The sequence below is a fragment of the Mobula birostris genome, chromosome 12 (assembly GCF_030028105.1).
Source record: "Mobula birostris isolate sMobBir1 chromosome 12, sMobBir1.hap1, whole genome shotgun sequence".
Lineage (NCBI taxonomy): Eukaryota > Metazoa > Chordata > Chondrichthyes > Myliobatiformes > Myliobatidae > Mobula > Mobula birostris.
The window spans coordinates 18,517,659-18,544,805 of NC_092381.1; the positions used below are offsets into that span (position 1 = coordinate 18,517,659).

At 40.7% G+C, this 27,147-nt stretch overlaps 1 protein-coding gene across 3 annotated transcripts in view; it reads left to right on the top strand.

Annotated features, from left to right (window-relative positions):
* LOC140205760 (serine/threonine-protein kinase N2-like) overlaps positions 1 to 27,147 on the top strand; it is a 151,853-nt gene that overhangs the window by 57,865 nt on the left and 66,841 nt on the right. For all 3 annotated transcript variants that reach the window (XM_072273376.1, XM_072273375.1, XM_072273377.1), the window contains exon 2: positions 11,851 to 12,148. In XM_072273376.1, coding sequence (XP_072129477.1) covers positions 11,851 to 12,148 — 298 coding nt within the window. The remainder of the gene's footprint in view (positions 1 to 11,850; positions 12,149 to 27,147) is intronic.

The window sequence follows — 27,147 nt, forward strand, 5'->3', positions numbered from 1 at the left end:
TTGAGGTCTATCCACAGATTTCTGATGATGTTTAGGTCAGGGGACTGTGAGGGCCATGGCAAAACCTTCAGCTTGCACCTCTTGAGGTAGTCCATTGTGGATTTTGAGGTGTGTTTAGGATCATTATCTTGTTGTAGAAGCCATCCTCTTTTCATCTTCAGCTTTTTTACAGGTGGTGTGATGTTTGTTTCCAGAATTTGCTGGTATTTAATTGAATTCATTCTCCCCCCTATCAGTGAAATGTTCCCTGTGCCACTGGCTGCAACACAAGCCCAAAGCATCATTGATCCACCCCCGTGCTTAACAGTTGGAGAGGTGTTATTTTCAAGAAATTCTGCACCCTTTTTTCTCTAAACATACCTTTGCTCATTTGTGGCCAAAAAGTTCTATTTTAACTTCATCAGTCCACGGGACTTGTTTCCAAAATGCATCAGGCTTGTTTAGATGTTCCTTTGGAAGCTTCTGACGCTGAATTTTGTGGTGAGGACGCAGAAAAGGTTTTCTTCTGATGACTCTTCCATGAAGGTCATATTTGTGCAGGTGTTGCTACACAGTAGAACAGTGCACCACCACTCCAGAGTCTGCTAAATCTTCCTGAAGGTCTTTTGCAGTCAAACGGGGGTTTGATTTGCCTTTCTAGCAATCCTACTAACAGTTCTCTCGGAAAGTTTACTTGGTCTTCCAGACCTCAACTTGCCTTCCACTGTTCCTGTTAACTACCATTTCTTAATTACATAACGAACGGAGGAAACGGCTAACTGAAAACTTTACTATCTAATTATAGCCTTTTCCTGCTTTGTGGGCATCATTTATTTTAATTTTCAGAGTGCTAGGCAGCTGCTTAGAGGAGCCCATGGCTGCTGATTGTTAGGGTACTCCTTTCCTTTTTTTCACTCTAAAATTGTACAAAACAAAAGTAATATACTAATCTTGCTTAAAATGTTGAAAAGAATGTTTCATCTTTAACTTTATGACTTTTGGAGATCAGTTCATCTTCTACTCACTTAACTATTCACAGTAACAGAAATTTTGACCAGGGGTGCCTAAACGTTTGCATGCCACTGTATATTCTTTGATAATAAGTTTGCTTTGAACTTTTATCAGCAGAATTTTATTATTGGATGTTTCGTCTATGTTTTTTAAAGTGCATTTATGCACCTTACAGATTTATTCCATTGGTAAAGATGTCCTTGTGACATACAGGTTTTTCAGGTCACTTCATCTTTGTATACTGGTAAGCGGAGTTGGTGAGCAGTCAGCATCACTGCTTTCAAAAACAGGAAAAATATAACTAATCAACAATATTAATTTAATTTTGGCAAAGCAGCTAACAATAAAATTGTTTTTTCCATCCTTTGACATCAGAGAGCTAAACATAGAGTTGCATGAAATTGTTATGAGCTAATTCGTCATCTACTAATTCCAGTGGAAGATTTTTTTTGTTCATTTTATTATATATGGGTGTTAGTGGCAAGGTCAGCATTTTTTGGTTGTCGCTAATTATTCCCAAGAATATTTTGAAGATGGACCACTTTTGGCAAGACTTGGGGTTGGAGGACTGTGTGGGCAGGAGGCAAGTCAGCTGAGGAACCCCTGGTTGGTGAATCCTGGGGGCAGAGGTCTGTATATGTGAGCTCAAGACTTGGAGGTTAAAGTCCCATAATTGTGAGTCCTGGGGTTCATACCCAGAGGTCGGCAAGTTCAGATGTCATTGAGTCCGTATGTCAATGCCCAAAGATCGAAGAGAGAAGTTGCTAAGTTTGGAGGTCAAGGCCTGAAGGTCGAAATCCCGAAGGTCGAAATCCCTGGATTAGCTTGTCTGAAGGTTAGAAGCCTAATGTCTTAGAAGCCTAAGAGTGCTTAAGGAAGTAGCCCAAGAAATAGTGGATGCATTAGTGATAATTTTTCAAAACTCGTTAGATTCTGGACTAGTTCCTGAGGATTGGAGGGTGGCTAATGTAACCCCACTTTTTAAAAAAGGAGGGAGAGAGAAACCGGGGAATTATAGACTGGTTAGCCTAACGTCGGTGGTGGGGAAACTGCTGGAGTCAGTTATCAAAGATGTGATAACAGCACATTTGGAAAGCGGTGAAATCATCGGACAAAGTCAGCATGGATTTGTGAAAGGAAAATCATGTCTGACGAATCTCATAGAATTTTTTGAGGATGTAACTAGTAGAGTGGATAGGGGAGAACCAGTGGATGTGGTATATTTGGATTTTCAAAAGGCTTTTGACAAGGTCCCACACAGGAGATTAGTGTGCAAACTTAAAGCACACGGTATTGGGGGTAAGGTATTGATGTGGATAGAGAATTGGTTAGCAGACAGGAAGCAAAGAGTGGGAATAAACGGAACCTTTTCAGAATGGCAAGCAGTGACTAGTGGGTTACCACCAGGCTCAGTGCTGGGACCCCAGTTATTTACAATATATATTAATGACTTGGATGAGGGAATTAAATGCAGCATCTCCAAGTTTGCGGATGACACGAAGCTGGGCGGCAGTGTTAGCTGTGAGGAGGATGCTAAGAGGATGCAGGGTGACTTGGATAGGTTGGGTGAGTGGGCAACTTCATGGCAGATGCAATTTAATGTGGATAAATGTGAAGTTATCCACTTTGGTGGCAAAAATAGGAAAACAGATTATTACCTGAATGGTGGCCGATTAGGAAAAGGGGAGCTGCAATGAGACCTGGGTGTCATTATACACCAGTCATTGAAAGTGGGCATGCAGGTACAGCAGGCGGTGAAAAAGGCGAATGGTATGCTGGCATTTATAGCGAGAAGATTCGAGTACAGGAGCAGGGAGGTACTACTGCAGTTGTACAAGGCCTTGGTGATACCACACCTGGAATATTGTGTGCAGTTTTGGTCCCCTAATCTGAGGAAAGACATCCTTGCCATAGAGAGAGTACAAAGAAGGTTCACCAGATTGATTCCTGGGATGGCAGGACTTTCATATGAAGAAAGACTGGATGAACTGGGCTTATACTCGTTGGAATTTAGAAGATTGAGGGGGGGATCTGATTGAAACGTATAAAATCCTAAAGGGATTGGACAGGCTAGATGCAGGAAGATTGTTCCCGATGTTGGGGAAGTCCAGAACGAGGGGTCACAGTTTGAGGATAAAGGGGAAGCCTTTTAGGACCGAGATTAGGAAAAACTTCTTCACACAGAGAGTGGTGAATCTGTGGAATTTTCTGCTACAGGAAACAGTTGAGGCCAGTTCATTGGCTATATTTAAGAGGGAGTTAGATATGGCCCTTGTGGCTACGGGGATCAGGGGGTATGGACAGAAGGCTGGTGCAGGGTTCTGAGTTGGATGATCAGCCATGATCATAATAAATGGCGGTGCAGGCTCGAAGGGCCAAATGGCCTACTCCTGCACCTATTTTCTATGTTTCTATGTTTCTATGTCATAGTTTTTGGGGAAGGACTGGAAATTGGGGGGCCTGGAGTGGGTGAGTGGGAAGGTGGGAAAGGGGCTTGTTTTGCTGTTGCTGGGTTTTTTTTTGTGTGTCTTGTTCTGCTGAACATTGTGGGCATACCATGTTGGCGGCAGAGTGGACAGCAATGCTTTCCATTCTATTGGGTTGTCTTGTTCATTAAAGCAAATGACATGTTTTGATGTGCATGGGATAAATAATTAAATTTGAAATCTGAACTGCTGTAAATGTGCCTGATGAAGGTACTCCCTCCCTGGTTGTTGGTCAGTATGTTCAGGATTTTGACCCACTGACAATGAAGGAATAATGTGTTTCTAGCTCATGATGGTGTATGGCTTGGGGAGAAGTATGCAGATGTTGGTGTTACTACATGGCTGCTACCCTTGTCTTCCTTGATGGTAGAAGATTCAGGTTTTGAACATACTTTCAATCAGCAAAGACAAACTGGTGTAGCATGTTTTTTAGACTTTGCACAGCGAGCCAAAGGTGAGAAGAATGGATATTTGGGGTAGTGAATGGGGTGACAAAGTAAGCAACTTTGCCACTTCCCACAAAGTTGTGCCAACCCTCAAACCCTGCCTCCCATATAATCCCCCACCTTAAATTCCTCCATATACCTGTCTAGTAGTCTCTTAAACTTCACGAGTGTATCTGCCTACACCACTGACTCAGGCAGTGCATTCCACGCTCCAACCACTCTCTGAGTAAAAAAAAACTTTCCTCTAATATCCCCCTTGAACTTCCCACCCCTTACCTTAAAGCCATGTCCTCTTGTATCGAGCAGTAGTGCCCTGGGGAAGAGGCGCTGGCTATCCACTCTATCTATTCCTCTTATTATCTTGTACACCTCTATCATGTCTCCTCTCATCCTCCTCCTCTCCAAAGAATAAAGCCCCAGCTCCCTTAATCTCTGACCATAATGCATACTCTCTAAACCAGGCAGCATCCTGGTAAATCTCCTCTGTATCCTTTCCAATGCTTCTACATCCTTCCTATAGTGAGGCTACCAGAACTGGACACAGTACTCCAAGTGTGGCCTAAGCAGAGTTTTACAGAGCTGCATCATTACATCGCGACTCTTAAACTCTATCCCTCGACTTATGAAAACTAACACCCCATAAGCTTTCTTAACTACCCTAGCTACTTGTGAGGCAACTTTCAGGGATCTGTGGACATGTACCCCCAGATCCCTCTGCTCCTTCACACTACCAAGTATCCTGCCATTTACTTTGTACTCTGCCTTGGAGTTTGTCCTTCCAAAGTGTACCACCTTGCACTTCTCCGGGTTGAACTCCATCTGCCACTTCTCAGCCCACTTCTACATCCTATCAATGTCTCTCTGCAATCTTCGACAATCCTCTACACTATCTGCAACACCACCAACCTTTGTGTTGTCTGCAAACTTGCCAACCCACCCTTCTACCCCCACATCCAGGTCATTATTAAAAATCACGAAAAGTAGAGGTCCCAGAACAGATCCTTGTGGGACACCACTAGTCACAATCCTCCAATCTGAATGTACTCCCTCCACCGCCACCCTCTGCCTTCTGCAGGCAAGCCAATTCTGAATCCACCTGGCCAAACTTCCCTGGATCCCATGCCTTCTGATTTTCTGAATAAGCCTACCATGTGGAACCTTGTCAAATGCCTTACTAAAATCCATATAGATCACATCCACTGCACTACCCTCATCTATATGCCTGGCCACCTCCTCAAAGAACTCTATCAGGCTTGTTCGACACGATTTGCCCTTCACAAAGCCATGCTGACTGTCCCTGATCAGACCATGATTCTCTAAATGCCCATAGATCCTATCTCTAAGAATCTTTTCCAACAGCTTTCCCACCACAGACATAAGGCTCACTGGTCTATAATTACCCGGACTATCCCTACTACCTTTTTTGAACAAGGGGACAACATTTGCCTCCCTCCAATCCTCCGATACCATTCCCGTGGACAACGAGGACATAAAGATACTAGCCAGAGGCTCAGCAATCTCTTCCCTCGCCTCATGGAACAGCCTGGGGAATATTCTGTCAGGCCCCAGGGACTTATCCATCCTAATGTATTTTAACAACTCCAACACCTCTTCTCCCTTAATATCAACATGCTCCAGAACATCAATCTCACCCATATTGTCCTCACCATCAAGTTCCCTCTCATTGGTGAATACTGAAGAGAAGTATTCATTGAGGACCTCACTCACTTCCATAGCCTCCAGGCACATCTTCCCACCTTTATCTCTAATCAGTCCTACCTTCACTCCTGTCATCCTTTTGTTCTTCACATAATTGAAGAATGCCTTGGGGTTTTCCTTTACCCTACTCGCCAAGGCCTTCTCATGCCCCCTTCTTGCTCTTCTCAACCCCTTCTTAAAGCTCCTTTCTTGCTTCCCCATAATCCTCAATAGACGCATCTGATGCTTGCTTCCTAAACCTCGTGTATGCTGCCTTCTTCCACCTGACTAGATTTTCCACCTCACTTGTCACCCATGGTTCCTTCACCCTACCATTCTTTATCTTCCTCACTGGGACAAATTTATCCCTAACATCCTGCAAGAGATCGCTAAACATCGACCACATGTCGATGGTACATTTCCCTGCAAAAACATCATCCCAATTCATACCCGCAAGTTCTAGCCTTATAGCCTCATAATTTGCCCTTCCCCAATTAAAAATTTTCCTGTCCTCTCTGATTCTATCCTTTTCCATGATAATGCTAAAGACCAGGGAGTGGTGGTCACTGTCCCCCAGATGCTTACCCACGGAGAGATCTGTGACCTGACCCGGTTCATTACCTAGTACTAGATCTAGTATGGCATTCCCCCTAGTCGGCCTGTCCACATACTGTGACAGGAATCCGTCCTGGACACGTTTAACAAACTCTGCCCCATCGAAACCCTTGGAACTAATCAGGTGCCAATCAATATCAGTTGCTTTCTGCTGATTTATTCAAGTCTTGATTGACTTGATTGCACTGACCAACTGCCAAAACTTCCAGAATCTCTTGAGTCAAAGCCTCAAAGCTCCACTCCTTCACTGGCCCACTCACTCACTGGCCGCTTTCCACTTCCCTGCCTGTAAAGTGCTGTACTATTCTATTTAACTATGTTCTGGGTGATCGTAGGCTGCTCTATGAATGCTGGGGCTCCCTTCACCCAGCTGATTGGAGAATATTCTGTCAAACTCCTGGGTTGTACATTGTTGAGGAAGAGCCTTCAGCTGTTGGGTGAGTTATTGCTACAATAAACTATGCACATCACTTTAGTGAGTCAAGCATACCCACAAGTACAAGTTGTCTTCTGGTAGCAATGCACAAATTTTGCATAATGAAGAATCATTTGATGACTTTTTATTCGGTTATTTACATGACAGCCTTTCATCTTGCTCATGCCATACAAGTTGTTCCTTTTAGTATTGTGCTCTGAGTCATCAACATGCCTGTCCCTTCTCCAACAAAACAGTTCTCTAATATCAAAATTTCTGTAGGCAGATTTGCAAATAGGTTGCAAGTTTGAGCCAGCTATGCAAGCAGATTAAGAATCTAAAACTGCTATATAATCTAAACAAAGTGAATGCGGGACAGAGTTGATCATAACTTGCTGTGTATGTTGCAGAGTGTGCCATAATAAGGATTATTATACTGTAAGATGAGTAATAGTAACAAATGCCACTTCACCTTGACCTACCATTATGAAATGAGGAAGAATAAATACACCAACACTTAAAGCTGAGAGATAATTGGAAGAAGCTGCCTCTTAATACAGTAACTCATGTGGGGAGGACTCAACTGAACACTGGTCAAGAAAGCACCATTAGAATTTAGTGTGTATCAATACATATTTAAGCTGTTATCTTGGCAATGTAATGATTTGTTTGTCCAGAGGCTCTTCCCAGCAGTCAAGTTCAGAACCAAAAATATGTAGTTGGGTAAGTTAAGTCATCATATCTCTATGCCCTGCTAATTACACTGCTTTTCACCAGTTAGTGTGTGTTTGGCACCTTGCACCCAGTGTGACAATTATCTACTTGTTCACTACATCAGCTGAATTTCTGCTTCTGTTTTTTGTAAGTATCAAAGTACTTGGAGGCAGTAAACCTACATTACAGCTTGCCCACGTGTCTTTTTGTCTATGTTCCTGAGTTGTACTGTTCTATGTTCTAGCACTTCAAATTTAAAATTGTCTATAAGTCTCTATGAATACTCTCCTAGCCTTCTTCACAATGTCTTCTTAGCTCTGAATCTTTTTCTTGGCCAAACTCATCATATACTGGCCCAATTCACTTTTCTCTAGATCTTTATCCTGCAAACAACATCATTAAAATACATCTGGTCATTTACTTCATTACTATTTGAGAGACCATCTGGTACAATTTAGCTGCTACATTTCTCTGCTTTCAGCTGTTTACACTTCAGAAATATTCCTTTAGTTGTGACATCAGTAGTTACAAGAGATGCCATATAAATATGTATATATTTAAACTCTTTGTTAGAAGCTGATACCTGACAACTTGCTTTGTAAACTCCATTTTTATTCTGATAAGATCTTTTTAACATACAAATTCTGTTTCTTTGCTGTCCATTGTGAAGCACCAGTTAAGGTGTGGCACGTTTAAGCAGTCGAAGGTTCATCTCCATAGCTAGAAGCGAGGCAGAAAGCAGTGGCACTCCAGTACTTTCTTCATAATGTGCTGGGCCCAGGACTGCTCCTCTGAAATGATGACACCAAGGAATTTAAAGTTCTTGACCTTCTCCACCTCTGATGCTCCAGTGCTCACCGACCTCAGATTTTCTCCTCCTGAAGTCAATAATCAGCTCCTTGTTCTTGCTGACATTGAGTAAGAGGTTGTTGCTGTGGCACCACTCAGACAAATTTTCAATCACCCTCCTATATGCAGATTCGTCATCACCTTTAATTTGGCCCACGACAGTGGTGTCATCAGCAAACTTGAATGTGGCGTTGAAGCTGTGCTTAGCTCAGTCGTAAGTGTAAAGCGAGTAGAGCAGGAAGTTAAGCACACAACCTTGAGGTGCACCCTTGCTGATGGAGGTTGTGGAGATGAAATAGACAGCATTTGACCGTTAGGTTTCAAGGTCAGGGAACACTATTTCAATAAAACTGCTATCTCAAGCGCCATCAAGAGATTATCATGAAACACAAACCTCCACCTTTTTTCCCCATCATTGAAATGCTCGTGCAACCCATGGACTCACTTTCATCTCATGTTCTTGATATTTATTACTTATTTATTATAATTTCTTTCTTTTTGTATTTGCATAGTTTGTTGTCTTTTGCATACTGGTTGAACCTGCAAGTTTTGTGTGGTCTTTCATTGATTCTATTATGGTTATTATTTTATGATGGACTTATTGACAAGAAAATGAATCTCAGGCTTGTATTTAAACGCAAACAACAGGAATTCTGCAGATGCTGGAAATTCAAGCAACACACATCAAAGTTGCTGGTGAACGCAGCAGGCCAGGCAGCATCTGTAGGAAGAGGTGCAGTCGACGTTTCAGGCCGAGACCCTTCATCAGGACTAACAACTTTGATGTGTGTTGCTCAGGCTTGTATATAGTGACATATACGTACTTTGATAATAAATTTAATTTTGACTTTGAACTTTGAAATGTTGAACTCTAGTTTGATAGTACGTATCAAGTTTGATTCAACTGATGACATTCCAGTGCTGTATCATGAAGGGTCTGTGTTCAGCTTTTACTTCACATGCTTACATATTAGAAATCTAGGCTAACACTCAGCAGGATTCCTTCAATATTCCTCTAATGGTGCATTATATTTTGGATGAGATGAAGTTCCACTCCACTTATACAAATGAAGTTGCATACTTTGAAGCAGAGCTGGGGACTTATTCACAGTTCATTCAAATGATATGGTCAGAACTACCCAACCAGTCTGGTGGCTATTTCTCTACTTTTGTCAGAACTGACTCTTTGCAATTCGGCTGCCATTTTCCTGTATGACAGATGTGAAATTTTGTTTATTTAGAGATGCAGCACAGTAACAGGCCATTCTGGCTGAACAAGCCCACACTGCTCAATTACACCCAAGTAGCCAACTAATCTACTAACCCTTATGTGGGAGAAAACTGGAGGGCCTGGAGGAAGCCCACGTAGTCCTAAGGAGAACGTACAAATTCCTTATGGACAGCAGCAGAACTGAACTCGGGTCGCTGGCGCTGTAACTGTGTTGCACTAATGTGCTGCCCCAAAGGAGAAGTCATTACAATAGAGAAATTAATTAAGTGGTTGTAATTTACTTAAAGACATACTGAAAAATTTATGAAAGACACTGTAGAAATATAGATCTGCATGTCTTGTGTTATTGGTGACAAGTCAAAGGGAAACTTTGGAAAACAGTATTAATTCATGCATTCATTTAATTAATTAATACACACACATTTTTTTTTTGTTATCTGGTATTGCCCTTGAAATGGTGTGTCAACTTGAACCATTACAATACTTCTGATAAAAGTACTCCCAGAGAGCTATTGTTAAAGGACTTACAGAAGCTATGTCCCGCGAGTAAGAAGGAATGGTGGTATATTTCCAGGTTGCTATAGTACGCAGCTTAGAAGGGATGTACAGATATCTGTTGGGATGTTTCATGAAAACTTAACCAGGTGTAAATGTATAGATAATTTGACCTTATTTTAAAAAATTTGTTCAGGGTGATAGATGAACTGAGAAAGCTGCTGAGGGAATCCTAATGCACAGGGCCAGTGCAACTGAAGGTGGCCCCACCAGTTGTATGGAAAAGAAAATGGGAGTTGCTCAAGTCAAAGCTGGAGGAACATATTGTTCTTGGAGGACTGAAAAGGATCAGAGATATTTGGAGATCAAGTTCAGCATCTGAACTTCGAAGCTTCTGCAGATCAAAGTGGGTCAGAAGTTATGAGTGACGACTAGTGTTTAGTATAAACTAGGAAATGTGCAGAAGAATTGCAAATTATCTAAGACTTCGGGAGAGAGATGACTGGGAGGTGGAGAGAGCATTGGAACAGTTGAGAGTTAAGGTGTCAGATGTGGAGAAAGTTTTAGCAGCACCTCTGTTGAAAGAATTTCTGGAAAGAATGTAAATTTGAAAACTCAGCTGAAGTTGAGGGTGAGATGCCATGCTTTCCACATGTCATTTGGTTTCAGACAATTGCCTAGCAGGGAGATTGGATTGTGGACTGGAGTTTCATTACTATTTAGCTGTAGGAAATTGTGTCTCCTCCAGAAATAGATATCAGGCAAATAGTCTTTCAAGTCCACTGAAGTAGAGAAGATGAGAAAATAGAGCTAGATTTTAGTGTTATATAAAGTGTATGCTCTAGAATTTCCCTATCTTGTAGTATTGAATATATGTGTCTAGATGATGGATTTAGTTTTTATTTTGCTGAGTTGTGTACAAGAAGTGCAATTGTCTTGAATCTTTTAAATCTATTCTCCTTAATCATTTGGGGTTAGGGTTTTTGGAGTTTGCTCAGATTATTTAAATTATGGGCATGAAATGGATAAGTATTGGCGCTCATCTTTCAGAGTGGAATGGTCTGCCATTACTCTGTGTTTTGTCTTACAAATGATTAGTTTGAAGTATTGAAAGCCAACTCCATTTTCCTCCCAGGTTCCCAAGATAGTGGTTAGAGTTAGTAAATTGTGGGCACATTTTGGTCCTTAAAGCATGGTGAAACTGCGGATTGTCCCAGCACAATTCTCGCTGATTTGATACAAAGGACATGAAAAGAAAATGTCATGACATACAGTGAAACATGACTTTTCACTGTATGTTTTGATGTACATGTGACAAATAAAGATAACGTTTCTTTCTATGATTCATTGTCAGATGTGAAATGTGTTTTGCCACAGATGATACCAGGTATATTTTTTAGTACTTTCAGCACTTGTTTTTTTCATCAAATCCAGCAGCTGCACAAGTTACTCATCTATCTTTAGCTTGAGCAAGATTTAGTTTAGCCATGCTGATATATAGATTCTTTGTAGTTATACATAGAGCATTTGATGGTTTCCTTATGGTAGGTTAATTAAAAACTCTTTTATTTTGACCAGTTATGTTCTTCGAAAGGACTCTCTTGGGTTAAGAAACAGCTTATTTGAACTTTTTACACTGGCGTGTGATCACTTGTAACATTTCTTCTGTTATCTTTCAATAAATGTTTACCCCTCTAACTATATTTTGTTTGATGTTCTGACCCTTTTGTTGGAGGGCTGAATATATTGTGTGCAGTTGTGGTTTTAGTGCATTGCCAAGTGGTTTATCTGGTTAGGTATAATGGAAAGCTTGTCTGGAAAACAGGCTCTAATTTCTGTACACAAGTTGGTTTGCTGGGAGGAAAAATTTCTTACTATGCAATGATTATTTAAATTATTCTTCTTTTGCAGGGTGACGGCCGAAGTCATCCAGTATCAGAGTGCCTGGGCCTGTGCCAGAACTTGGATTTGTCGGACACCATGGTGCAACAGAGACTGGATGAAATCAAGGATTCAATTAAACGAGAAATACGAAAGGAACTTAAAATTAAGGAAGGAGCAGAGAACCTCAAGAAAGTCACAACCGATAAGAAAAATCTTGCATATGTGGAAAATATGTTAAAAAAGTCAAATAAAAAACTAGATGAGCTTCACCAAGAGCTGCAAGAGTTGAATGCACATATTGTTGTGAAAGATCCTGATCTGGCAGGTAAACATTGCATTGTGCTTGTAGTTTCTGACATTATCTTTTTATTTCATAATGGTGGGCTCAGAATACAAGCCTGATGTATTTTGCATAAAACATGAAATTGTGAACTAGCCTCTGTACAACTGCAGCAAGAAACAGTGTTTTTACTTTGCATGTGCTGTTTAAGAAATGAGCTACTCTGCCAGCCTTTCACCACCTATCCTTATCCTATTTACATTCCAGCTGGGTGATTTCTTATCACATGGCAGTCAAACAGTGAGTTGGCAAGACCTACGTAGAAGTTGAGTCTGCTGCTGACTGCAAAATAGATCAACCCTTTTTATCTCTTCAGCAGTAGCTAGCAACCCCACAGATTGGTGTCCAATCTTAAATGTACAGTTGTGTTTTAGTAACACACACAAAATGCTGGAGGAACTCAGTAGGTCAAGCAGCTTCTGTGGAGAGGAATAAAGAATCAATGTTTCAGGTCAAGAGCTTTGTGTTCTACCAAAAGTGTCTGTTCAAAATTGGAGTGGATCCAGAGGAGGTTCAGGAGAATGATCTCGGGAATAAAAGGGTTAACGTATGAGTAGTGATTAAGGCCTCTGGCCTTAACTCACTGGCGTTTAGAAGGGTGTGGGGGAGATCTCATTGAAACCTATTGGATATTGAAAGGTCTATTTAGAGTGGACGTGGAGAGGATGTTTCCTATAGTGGGGGAGTCTAGAACCTGAGGGCACAGCATCAGAATGCAAGGACATCTCTCTTAAACAGAGATGAGGAAATCTTTTGACCATAGCATGGTGAATCTGTAGAATTCATTGCTAAGGCTGGCTGTTAAGACCAGGTCTTTAGGTATATTTAAAGCAGCGGTTGAGAGGTTCTTGATTGGTAAGGACATCAAAGGTTATGGGGAGAAGGCAGGAGAAGAGGTTGAGAGGGATAATAAATAGCAGAGCAGGCTCGATGGGCCGAATGACCTAATTCTGCTCCTATGTATCAGGGTCTTATGGCCTATAACCAAATACATGCTGATGCTTTTTGGATAGTAATTTCTAGTATAGATTAATGACTCAAGTGGATATTACATATCTGATAGACAAGTAAGGTTTAAAATTCTGTGATGACATTACATTGTGTTCATTACATTTCATTTCCTGTTTGATAGAACAGGTCAGAATGGTACTCGTAGGGTTTGGCTAATTTTGCACTTTGACAGGTTGCCAGGAGGTATAAAAGAAGGCAGACCTGTTGCTCATTTTTCTTCTTCCTCCACTCTGATATTTTATTTAAAGAGACAAAATTATATGTTTCATTTATTGCTTTGCGTCATTGTATTATTTCTAGCCTGCAACCCATGAGGGAGAATTTTCTTTCTTCATGACTGATTAGGCCTCTGGCATACAGAGCAAGTACAATGACAAAGCTCTTCCACTTCTACCGCTTTGGAAGAGACCATAACACACAAAAGTAGTTGATTTTTCTGCCAATATTTCCATATTTCTTGTTGGTCTGTACTGAGTTGTTAGCCTGAAGTATAAATCCCACCCTGAAGCGGCAGGGTGTCTGTTTTGTCTGGCCATTTGCCAGACCAATCTAACGTGGTTGAATCTACAGTGGCAGCCAGCAGAACCTCTGGTAATCATTGGAGCATGCAATCTGGCATGGCATAGATGTCAATAACATTTTAGATTTATCATTAAAATAAAACTGATTATAAATCTGCATTGATTATAAATGTAGTGTCTTTAGTTTACAGTTTCTTGATTCTCTTTAAATTTATTGCTTCTTATATCTTTTAAAATTCATTACACAGTTTTTATAATGGTTGAGAAACATTGTGCTTTTCTTCCTTCCTCATTGACCACTTCTGTAAGTTTATCTTCTCTTGGATGGGTCTTAGTGATGGATAGGAATGTGGAAGTAGACCCTATGTCCCACTGCGTCCGTGCCATCCAGCATGTGCCTATCCTTACCAAAGTCCTTTTCTCTGGCATTTCAAGTACTTCTCTAAATATTCATTAAATGTTATGCGAGTATGTGCCTATGTTGTACTCTTAGACATTGCATTTCAGATTTCAGTCAATTTCTTGGTAGAAAACAGTCTTCCTCATGTTGCCTCTAAATCTCCTAACCTTTACCTTAAACTTATAACCTCTGGTTATAGACAGCTCCAGTAGGAGAACAGATCCTCACTATCTCTGTTTTTATCGGATGGCACAATAGCATAATGGTTCGCACAACGCTTTACAGTACTAGCAACCCGGGTTCATTTCCTGCAACTGTTTGTAAGGTGTTTGTACATTCTCCCCCGTGACCATGTGGGTTTCCTCTGGGTGCTCCAGTTTCCTCCCATGACTGGTTGGTAAGTTAAAGTGGTCATTGTAAATTGTCCCGTGATTAGGCTAGGATTAAAGTCAGAGGGTTGCTGGGCATGCGGCTGGAAGGTCTCTTTAAACATTCAATTTCCATATCATCTGTAAACTTAATGATTGTATCTCCTACATTCATATTCAAATTGTACATGCGAATAACAGTGCCAATCCCTGTGAAAAACATTGGTCACAGGCTTTCAATTGAAAATTATCTTTTGAGGTTTTGTGTAATTATTGGAACAAAAGCAATATTATTAATGCTTTGTTGAGAGGCATTTTTTAAAAGATTGAGAAACTAGCTGGAAAATATTTGAGGCTGTTCAAACTGCACTTTGAAAACAATGAGAGTAAATTTCAAAGTTCAACGTAAATTTATTATCAAAGTACATATATGTCACCATACACAACCCTGCCTGAGATTCATTTTCTTGCAGGCATTCACAGTAGAACAAAGAAATACAATGGAGTGAATGAAAATCTGCACACATACTGAGAAACAATGAATATGCAAAAGAAGACAGAGCTGTGCAAAGTATAATCAATAATTAAAGGAAATAAATAATACTGAGAACAGGTCCTTGAATGTTAGTGCATAGTTTGTGGAATCAGTTGATCCACTTTTGACAGCATGAAATTGCATACAAAATAGAACAGGAAATCCTCACTCATCTTTTAGATTGTAGGTTTTCACAGAAGTAATTTCTGAATGTTTACCCTGAACCTTCCTAGTGTTTGGTACAAAATTTATATCAGGCAGCATTTTCATTGATCTCTTGATGAGTCAAAGAAAAAAGTGGCTAATATTTGTGCAGACCAGTTGGTCATAAACTGAAGTTTGTTTTGGAAGCTTTTGTTTACATAGATAAAATATGGCTGTTTGGCAGATGGTGTTTTTTCCTTTTTCAATTTTAAAGAACAAACAAGAAGAAATATAAAAAGAAATGTTCTTCCCACCAGGTAATAACAACTTTTATATAAAATTACTTTCCCATCAAAGCAGTTTGTTTCTAAGCAGTGCTGATGTATATTTTCTTAACTTGGAAAATTCAAACATCAGCTATAAATAACCACTTCAACCCAACCAGAAAATCTTCAGATTTAACTTGGGTCCAGTTTTCTAATATATTGCTCTTAATGCATACATTTACTCTTTTTTGTATTTAGTTAATATCACATTCTCCTTTAAATTTGGGTTGATTACAGTTATTCAGAAACATGCTGGGTTTCTGTTTGTAAAATATATATATATATATATATATGATTTAGACGAAAATATAGGTGGGTTAGTAAGCAAGTTTGCAGACAGTAGAAAAATTGGTTGCTCTGAATACAGTGAAGAAAGTCGAAGGATACAGCAGTTACAGTTCTGGGTTGATAAATGACTGAGGGAGATTAATCTGAGCAAGTGTAAAATTTTGCGAATTGGGACATTAAATGCATGGGGGCAAGTATACAGTTAATGGAATGGCCCTTCGTAGCATTGATGTGCAAGTGGTCCAAATCCATACCTTCCTGAAAGTGGTAATGCACATACATAGAATGGTAGAGAAGTGTAGCATGCTTGCCTTCATCACTAAGGGGATAGATTTTAAGAGTTAGGAAATCATGATCTTGAGGTCCTCCATTGGTTGGGACGACCATGGATGTTGCATTCCAGTTGTCAACTATGTGATACGCCAGCCAGGGCAGTATGATATGAAGAGTAAGCTGTTGCCTGTGTAGCAGGTTCCCTCCCTCCGTGTAACTGATAAATAAGAGGAATGGCAGAGATCGATACAGCTTGGCACTAGCAGCATCACAGGAGTTGCCAGTCAGCGTTGAACTCTATATAGGACTCCTGCTCCATATTTTTCTGTGGGCTTTACTCCCGAAGCCTTTCCCATAAATGGGTAAGCCATAAGGCAGCGGAAGTTTGACGTCACTTTTCCTTCTAGATGAGCTTTCAGTCACAGCTGATGAGCCCTATCTGCCCAGGGAAACTAGTTTTCAGTTGCCAGTAACCTCCTTTTGCCCCTTCTGTAGAAATAATTCAGCCAGGCTTAGTAGCTAATTAAGCCACAAGTCAAAGCTAGGAGCTGACTTAGTTGTCAGAGGCTATTTGAGATGCATGCTATTGGGAAAATTTAATAGATAGTGGGAGCTTATCTTCACTACCACCCCTGACCATAAGGAACTGGAAATCATGATACTGTTATACAAAATTTTGGTCAGGCCACACTTGGAGGAAGTGGGGACTTTGGACATGGTGCAGAAAAGTTTTACCAAAATGCTGCCTAGACTAGGGGGGTATTAACTACAATGCAAGGTTGGGCAAACTGCATTGTTTTCTCCGAAGCATCAGATGCTGTGGGAAGATCTGACAGAAGTATATAAAATTTAAAGGTTTAGATAAAGAAGACAGCCAAAACCATTGCAGAAATGCTAAGTACCAGTGGGAATAGTTTTAGGTGATAGGGGAAAGTTTAAAGGGCAAGTGTTTTTACAATGTGGCTTGTACCGTCAGGAACTTGTGTCAGTGGTGGTGGTGGAGGCAGATAAGAATGCCATTCAGCTGGCTTTTAGATAAGCACATGAATTTGCAGGGAATAGAGAGATACGGATCCCCACTGTGCGTTCTCTCCGTGACCATGTGGGTTTCCTCCCACAGTCCAAAGACATACTGGTTAGTAGGTTAATTGTCCGTTGTAAATTGTCCCGCGATTAAGCTAGGATTAAGTTGAGGGATTGCTGGGTGGCACGGCTCAAAGAGCTGGAAGAACCTGCTCTGCGCCATACCTAGAGTGAAAAATAAAATAGTTTGATTTGTCATCATGCTCTCAACATTGTGGGCTGAAAGGCTTGCAGGGCGGTTCTGTGTTCTTAATTAACAGCTTCTAATGGCAGTTACATTTTAGTTAGAAAGTTTTTTTTGTGTCTTTTGTCTTTGTAATTTTTCCCCTCCTCTTTCAAAATAACTGGGAGTCGAATGACACAACCTGCATGTTGAGCCCAAGATGGAGCCATTTAAAGTAGTTAAAGTCAATGACAGCAGCTAATGTAGTCTGTATATCAAGTGAAAAATCTATTTAAAGCAATAGAAAATCCCATTCAATTGATGACAGAAGTTTCCATTCTCAACTGAAGTAACAATAAATAGAACTGTAAACACAGCTGCATAAATTTGTCTCTATTATGGGATTCCCCAGAGCCTCCAGTTCACTTAAACTTCATGCTGACCAAACAGTGAGGATTTCAATGAATCTATGAGCAGACTGACTCATAGCCGTGCGCAGTCTGGAAATGTGAAATCCTGAGTGTAGCACTTGCCAGCATGCAAACTAATTGGCAAAGGTTTAGCATCAGCAAAAGTGAACGTGTTGCAAAAGCGGCCATTTGCAGTAAATAGGACCTTTTAATGCAGAGTTTTACCTCTATTGTTTTACATAGATGTAAGCAAAAATAGGAGGTGAATCTCCGAAGTGATGTTTAAGAATAGAAAGCAGTGTTGGATGGGAGAGTAGAAATAGGACGGTAGAACTTTAATGTCTGGGGTGGGGGACTTTGGTATGGCGAGGTGAAGACAGCAGTGGGAGGAAAAGTACAAGCAATCAAGCAGGTGGGGCAATGGTGGTATTTGAATGCCAGCATGCGCTTTTTAAATACATGGTCAGTATTGATTGGTAAAAGCAGACTTGGTGCAAACTAGGACATAGCAGCAGAGATTTGGATGACCTCATCCAAATATGCAGCACTTGGAAAATGAGAGATTTTGTTTTACAAAGATGAGAAAATTTGCAGATGCTGAATATCCAAGCAACACACACAATTATGCTGGAGGAACTCGGCAGGTCAGGCAGCATCTATGAAAAAGTGTAAACAGTCGGGTTTCTGGCTGAGACCCTTCGTCAGGACTTCTGAGGGTGGCAGAGATCACAGAGGGGTGAGCAGTGAGAGATGGTTTTACTGAACTCCTGTCAAAGGGACTTGAGCTGCTTCAGGGAAGGCATCTCTGGAAGATACTCCACAGTGGTGCAGTAGTACAATCACAATGTCGAGAAAATCTGCAGAAGCAGGAAATCCATGCAACTCACAGAATGCTGGAGGAACTCAGCAGGCCAGCCAGCATCTATTGAAAAGAATAAACAGTCGATGTATCGTACCGAGACTCTTCATCAAGACTTAATCAGATTTTTTTTTAATCAGGTGAACATTGGAATAGCCATGCCTGGATATAATAAACGTATAAAGTGATTTTAGTAAGTAGTTTGAGCATTGTTTGCAAGTATCGATATTGCATTAATTGCAGCAGACAGACTTGGAATAGAGGGGATGTAGATTTGACCGCATAGGTGAGAATCAAAATGAATGCAGTGGTTACAGACTGTTTGGTCCAGCTTGGAACGTTAGCTAAGGAGGGTGGTTTTATTGATTGGGTATCAGTTTGTCTACTTACAGCACCTATAAAAAGTATTCACCCCCTTGAAGTTTCCATGCTTTATTTTTTTACATCATTGAATCACAGTGGATTTAATTTGGCTTCTTTTGACACTGAACAACCGAAATAGACTCTTTTGTGTCAAAGTGAAAACAGATCTCTACAAAATGATCTAAATTAATTACAAATGTAAAGTTCAAAATACCTAATTGCATAATATTCACCTCCTTCAATATGGCACACCAAATCATCAGTGCAGCCAATTGGTAATTAGTTAAATAGAGATCACCTGTGTGCAGTCAAGGTGTTTTGATTGTTTATAATAAAAATAACCTGTATCTGGAAGGTCTACAAGAAAACTTTCCCAAGTCACTGAATATCCCTTGGAGTACGGTTAAGTCAATCATCAAGCAATGGAAAGAATATGGTACAGCTGTACATCTGCCTAGAGCATGCTGTCTTCAAAAACTGAGTGGCCAGTGAAGGAGACCACCAAGAGACCTATGACAACTCTGGGGGAGTTGCAAGCTGTTGCCTAGGTGCTTACACCAGTTGCAGCTTTACGGCAGAGTGGCAAAGAGAAAGCCACTGTTCAAAAAAAACATGAAATCTCAGCTAGAGTTTGCCAGGAGGCATGTGGGAAACTCTGAAGTCAGCTGGAAGAAGGTTCTATGGTCTAATGAAACCAAAATTGAGCTTTTTGGCCAACAGACTAAACGCTATGTTTGACCTAAGCCAAACACTACACATCATCAAAAACACACCATCCCTACCATGAAGCACGGTGGTGGCTGCATCATGCTGTTGGGATGCTTCACTATAGCAGGTCCTGGAAGGCTTCTAAAGGTAAAGGGTAAAATGAATGCAGCAAAATACAGGGAAATCCTGGAGGAAAACCTGATGCAATCTGTAAGAGAATTGTGACTTGGGAGAAGGTGTGTTTTCCAGCAAGACAATAACCTAAGCATAAAGCCAAAGCTACCCAGGAATGGCTTAAAAACAGCAAAGTTAATGTCGTGGAGTGGCCAAGTCAGAGTCCAAACCTCAATCCAACTGAAAATTTGTGGCTGGACTTGAAAATTGCTGTTCACTCATGATCCCAAAGCAATCTGACAGAGCTTGAGCAGTTTTGTAAAGAAGAATGGGGAAAATTGCAGTGTCCAGATGTGCAAAGCTGATAGAGACCTAGGCTGTTAGAGACTCAAGGCTGTAATTGCTGCCAAAGGTGCATCTGCTAAATACTGACTTGAAGGGGGTGTATAATTATGTCATGTTATTTTGTGTTTAATAATTGTCATAAATTTAGACCAATTTGTAGAAATTTGTTTTCACTTTGACAAGAAAGAGTCTTTGTCAAAAAAGCCAAATTAAATCCACTGTGATTCAATGTTGTAAAACAATAAAACATGAAAACTTCCATGGGAGGTGAATAGGTACTGTATATAAAGGCACTGGTGTGCAATCCATGGTACCTGGCATAGTGGAAGGGTGAGAAAGATAAATGTTAACAATACAATACCGTTTATGTTTGGACGGTGGTCACCATCTATGGCAAGTGGATCAGCAATAGGCCAAGGTATATTGAATGAGTTTTGTGATCGGGTCAGATTTCTAGAACCTGAAATACTTATTTTTATTTCCACTCTTGAAGATAAGCAACTGAATGTTTTAAATGATGCTGTTAATAGCAAAACAGCTAGCCTTTAAAATACAAGGAGATATTCTTAAGAAGACTGGGAGATCAGCCAATCAGGTTTACCCTCCAAGAGTTAAAGAGCAGGCACATGAACTGCCCATTTTATAATCGCTTGCTGGGGTTGATTATGGTGGAATGCTGAACTAATGAAATTCTGATAAATTTACTTTGAATCCTTTTTTTAAAAACAATAATATATAGGCCATTAACTTTAACATTAAAAAGCACTGGTGTATTATTTTATTATTAAGAGAAGGCTGTATCAAGAAACCCCAATGTAATTACTGGAAAATAGTTTGTATCTTGAAATTTGATTGAAACTTTCTCAAATTATTCATTTAGTGGACATGAGTAACCTAGTAAGCATAATCTTGTACTTTTATAAATCTTTAGATAAGCCACAACAAACCCTCTTGTGGATTGAGAATTGGCTAAATGATCACAGGCAGGAAGTGGTTCGTTGTGTATTTAGATCTGCTGTACTTGCAGCTGGTGTTCTGTAGATCTATAAAAGTTTGCACAACCACTAGTAGCTGATAGGTGTGTGCTGAAAGGTGATCATGATGGGGAAAATTATTAACTTAAACGTGATGCCATGCAAAATGTTTACAGCTGTTGTAGTCAAGCTGTAGCTAAAATGCATAGAGGGTGTATTTAAGGTGCACAGCAGGGCAATTTACTTGATCATAAGACCATAATAAGACATAGGAGCAGTATTAGGCCATTTGGCCCATTGAGTCTGCTTCGCCATTGTTACGTACCCCGTAACTGGGTTGCCAAACCAGCAGAAATGGATCACTCAGTTGGAGTCTGGATTACTAGAACTAAGAAAGTTTTATTAAAGAAACAAGCAACACAGTAATCGAAAGGATAATAAATGCAACAGTTCAGCAATGATAAACACACATGTGCACAGAATTAAGATAACAGCATCAATCAAGCTCTATCGTTGTCTAGGGGTAAATGACCAGTTTCAAAGTGACACAAAAGTCCAGTTCGATCTAATAGTTCAGTTCGCAGTAATCGTTGCCCTGGCGATGGACAACGTGGGGGGAGGGAGAGAGAGAGAGAACGGGAACGACTGATCATTCAGAACGGCTTCCACTCACAGACCGGCGATATTGCTCACAAGCAGCTTCCGGGCGGGTCCTTTGTGATGTCATCTGAGGTCACCGACTGTGACCCCTCCTCCAGATGCGGTCGATCCTGTGCAGTGAACCCGGCACCCAAGCGAGGGGGGACACACACCAGGTTTCCGCTGATCGTACCTTTCCACCCTGTGCGTTTAAGGTCTGGTACTTCCCACCGACTCGTGAGAGGTGCACCGCTTCCAGGGTCTCGTTACCTCGGGTGTCATGTGTGTGTCCTGCCTTAGTATCCCCCTGCTGGGGTATCGCCTGTCCATCACTTCAAACAGTTCAGGGTTCAAAGGGCGAGCCGCTCCAGACAGCTCTCTCTCCCGTCCCTTCATTACACATCTCCAGATGCTGCTTCATTGTTCCTTATCTCTCCTTCCCCTGAGGACAGGTAGCAGACCAACTGCTGATCTCACAGGACAGCTAACATCTATGTGTATTCTCGTCACACCACTTAGTCATGGCTGATCCTTTTTTTTTCTCCTCCTCAACCCCATTTCCTGGCCTTCTCCCCATAACCTTTGATGCCGTCAAAAACCTATCAATCTCTGTCTTAAATACACCCAATGATCTGGCCTCCACAGCTGCACGTGGCAGCACTTCGTCCTTGAACAAGACATTGCTTTTGACCTCAGGTTTGAGCTATTCACATGGAGAACTAGAAAAAGAATATACATCAAAATAAATTCCCTGATTTTAAAATCTTTAGTTATCTGTAGAGGTTCATTAGGCTGTATACAACCTTGAGATTTGACTCCTTACAGGCAGCCACAAAGCAAAGAAACCCAATAGAGGCCATTAAGACTGTCAAACATCCAATGTGCAAACAATAAATTTATGCAAATAACATTCAGAACTGAAGTTCAGGAAAGTGAGTCCATTCCATGAAGCCAGTCATCACTGCAGCCGATTCAGGAACCCGTTAACTGACCTGCAGCTTCAGCTCAGCACAGAGATGAGTAAACCTCGTGGACCAGTGAGCTGAACGCCAGCCCCAACACCCTGACCATTTCAGTCTGGCACAGCATTTAAACTGGCCAAATAACAGGCCATTTCACACTCTTGGACCCTGGCCCTACCACTTTGACATGCTCTCGGGCCTATGCACTGCTGGTTCATTTCAGCCTGTGCCCAACATTTCCAATCTGTCCAGGCGCTTAAATTGGCCAAACAGCAGATCATTCCTCTCTCTCAGGCCCAGGTCCTCACTGCCTCGACTCTGCCACACCTCGGTTCTGCAGCTTTGAATTGCTTTCAGGTTTGCTCCAGCAATGGCCAAACATTGTCTCATTCCCGCTTTAGGGCCCAGCCTGCCTCCTTGATTTGGCACGCACATGCCCCACTGCAACCATCCTGCACCCTTGAGATTTCAGTTCGCACCACAAAAATGCCAGGTCATACAGGCAGTTCAAAAGGTTAACTCTGATAGTTAAGTTACAGGCTTTTGCAGTGTTCATTTCTGAGAACAAGTGTGATTATTAAAGTAGTTATAGTTTTGTTTGGTGCCAGCAAATCATCGCTACGCTTCACCGTTGCCATAAACCGGACAATTGAGATGAATTGATCAAGTTCACCTTAATAGGGTAGACTGTTTACATAGATTTAATTATTTCTACTGAATCTAATGATGAGAGCCAGGGAACACAAGTACGTTAAGGATTGAAATTTCACATCCACCCCCCACCCTACTGTGGAAAACTTTTAGGAAACTAAAAATAAAACAAATGCAGGCATTTAAAAGATAGAATGCAATTAAGATGAGTTATAGTGCCACAGCACAGAAACAGGACCTCCAGCCCATATAATCTACATAATTCCATCGACTCTCAACCAAACCATAGCCCTCCATACCCCTCCCATCCACGTACCTATCCAAATTAATCTTGTGCTGAAATTGAAACTGCACCCACCACTTCCGTTGGCATCTCGTTCCACATTCTCACCACACTCTGAGTGAAGAAGTTCCCCCTCATGTTCCCCTTAAACATTTCACCTTTTGCCCTTAACCCATGACCTCTAGCTCTAGTTTCAACCAACCTTACTGGAAAAAGACTGCTTGTATTTACTTTATCTATCTGCCTCATTTTGTATACTTCTATCAAATCTTCTACATTCTAGGGAATAAAGTTCTAGCCATTTCAACCTTTTCCTATAACTCGGGTCCATAAAACCATAAGATACAGGAACAAAATTAATCTATTTGGCCTATCGAGTCTCCTCCGCTATTTCATCATGGCTGATCGCTTTTTCTCTCGGCCCCAGTCTCCTGCCTTCTCCCCATATCCCTTTGTGCCCTGACCAATCTCAAATCTATCAACCTCAGCCTTAAATATACTTAAAAGACTTGGCCTCCACAGTCACCTGTGGCAACAAATTCTACAGATTTATCACTGTATGGCTAAAGAAATGTCTCCTCATCTCTGTTCTAAAAAGATACCCCACTATTCTGAGGCTGTGTTCTCTGGTCCCAAACTCTCCCACCATAGGAAACATCCTCCTAATCCACTCTGTTAAGGCCTTTCAGCATTTGATAGGTTTCAATTAGGTCACCCTTCATCTTCTGAATTCCAGTGAGTGTAATCCTGGCAACATCCTTGTAAATTTTGTCCTCGTAACTCTTTCAATTTTATATAGGTCTTTTCTGTAGACAGACGACTGCAACTACAAAGAGTACCCCAAATAAGGCCTCAGCAACATTTTCTGCAACTTCAGTACAACTTCCAGATCAGTAAATGGTTGAGAGAAAGGGAGAACAAAAGGGAACAAGCAATATTCACATAGGTAGGATGTGTCAAGTGGGGTACTCAGGGTCTAAGGTATGGCTCTGGATTTTCATTTTGAAGGTTAATAACTTGGATCAAGGAATGAAAAGGCAGCAAGTTGGAAGGCAGGTTAAGTTGTGTAGATGATAGCATGCATTTCCTTTAGGAATACATTAGGTTCTGCAGATGCTGGAAATATTAAGCAACATACACAAAATGCTGGATGAGTTCAGGAAGTCAGGCAGAATCTACAGAGGAGCATAAACAGTCAATGTTTTGGGCCAAGATCCTTCATCAGGACCTATAGGATTTTGATAGAACAAGTGAGGATGAAAAACTGTAGCAGATGGAAGTTGAGGACTGGATGGCCATCTATTTGGATTCAGGCAGACAACAAAATTTTCTTAATGTTGAGTGATGAGTTGTGAGGGAACACAAAAATATGAAAATTTAAGAAATCAAAGGCTCCAAGAATGTGGAAGTTTAGAATGCAAAGGTTTAAAAAAAAGTGTTTCAGTTATTTTTACCTTGGGTTGCAGTATCAGAAATTACACCCAACTATTATTCCATCATCAAAGTCACAGATCACATTTCTTCCTCAGTCTGATGTTTGGTCTGAACAACAAGTGAGCCTCTTAACCATGTTTGGATGCTTTTGTGCATGGGGTTGCTGCCACATGATTGGCTGATTAGATGTTTGCATTAATAAGCAAATGTCCAAGTGTACCTAATAAAATAGCTACTGACAGTTTATGTTAATTATGCCCTAGGTTATATTTTCTGTAATAAGAAAATACTGAACACTGAATTCCCAGCTTGTAAGGATTATATATTTTGAAGATAATTTTTGTTTTTGACTAGATCAAGAAAAATTTTACTTGCTAATATTAAAGTAGTTATCAGGAACCAATGAGCGATTGTGTCCACAGATCATCGGCTCATGTCAGTATTGTTTAAAATCAGAAACAAGTCATTAGAGAAGTTATGATTGCACAAGCCTAATTATCTTGAACCTTGCAACTTCCTGGCCTGCCTTAATCTGCATTGCCTCGAAGTGTTAGTCACAGAATGATGTAATTCATTTCAAACTAAGTGTTAGTGTAGCACAATGTTAGAAGTAAAGTGAAAGGGCATCATGTGATTGCTGTTGACCATTAAGATACTTCAGAAAAATGCACTGCAATGTCATGAGTGTTGTTGTGGTATTTCGAGTTTTATCTGACCCACTCATGTAGCAGGATTTAATTTCTGAATCATTTGCTACTTCCTTCTTAGAAAAAAAACAAATTTCCAAGGAAGAGAGCCTATTTGTGAATTAGGAGAAAAAAAGAGAGGTTGGCAGAAGAGGAATCATTTTTGTTTTTGGTTTCTTTGTGTGCTGGTTTTATTTTATTCTTTCTGTTCTGATGTAGATCAGATATCCTGCTTGAGGCAGAGTAAGCATGAGAACAGTTACGGTTTCTCCATAACCTTCACCTGAATTGCTTTCTCTGGCTTCAATAATGTTAGGACAATATTGATGAGTAATTATTTGCATATAAAATCTTATACCATTTAAGTTCTCCCTAAGAACTTTGATCTAAATAGAGGGACTTGGATTCTGTGAGTCCCAAGAGAATAGAAGTGGACTATTTGGCCTTCTATCTGTGCTGACCTACTCTGCAAAAGTCTTAGGCACACTTGCTATATACTTGTGCCTAAGACTTTTGCAGAGTGTTGTAGTAATTTTATGTATTGCACTGTAGTGCTGCTGCAAAAAATATAATTTTCATGACATATGTGAGTGATGATGAACCTGCTTCAGATATGGGTCTCTATTGTGGACTGAGAGTGTGAAAGAGGCAGGGAGAGGGGAATCGTGGTTAGGAAAAGGAGAAGGGAGCGGGTGGGAGTGGGAAGCACCAGAGAGACATTCTGTAATGATTAATAAACCAATTGTTTGGAATCAAATGATCTTGCCTAGTTTCTCAGGGCTGGGTGTGTCTGCACCCACACCCTGCCCCCCAGCCCTGGTCGTTCTGTCTCGCTTGTCCCACATCCCTCCTGCAGCACTCTACCCTCGCCATTCCCAAATTCATTTGCTCCGGCCAGATATACAAACTTGCTTTCCGCTCCATGTTGACAAATGCAGTACTGTGCAATAGTCTTGGGCACTAACGTATATGTAAGTGTGTGTGTATGTGTGTGTGTGTGTGTGTATATATATATATATATATATATATATATAAAATATGTGTATATATAGGTATATATGTATGTATATGTGTGTGTGTATATATATATATCTAGGGTGCCTAAGACTATTGCACAGTACTGTATATTAATCCTGTTTTGCTGTATTTGGTTCATATCTTTCTGTACCTTAGATTATGAGGACACTCAGTCCTCGTTTATTGTCATTTAAAAATGCATGCATTAAGAAATAATACAATGTTCCTCCAGTATGATATCACAGAAGCACAGGACAGTCCAAGACTAAAACTGACAAAAACCACATAATTATAACATATAGTTACAACAGTGCAAAACAATACCATAATTTGATAAAGAGCAGACCATGGGCACGGTAAAAAAAAAGTCTCAAAGTCCCGATAGCCCCAACATCTCACGCAGATGGTAGACGCCAGTAGCATAGCA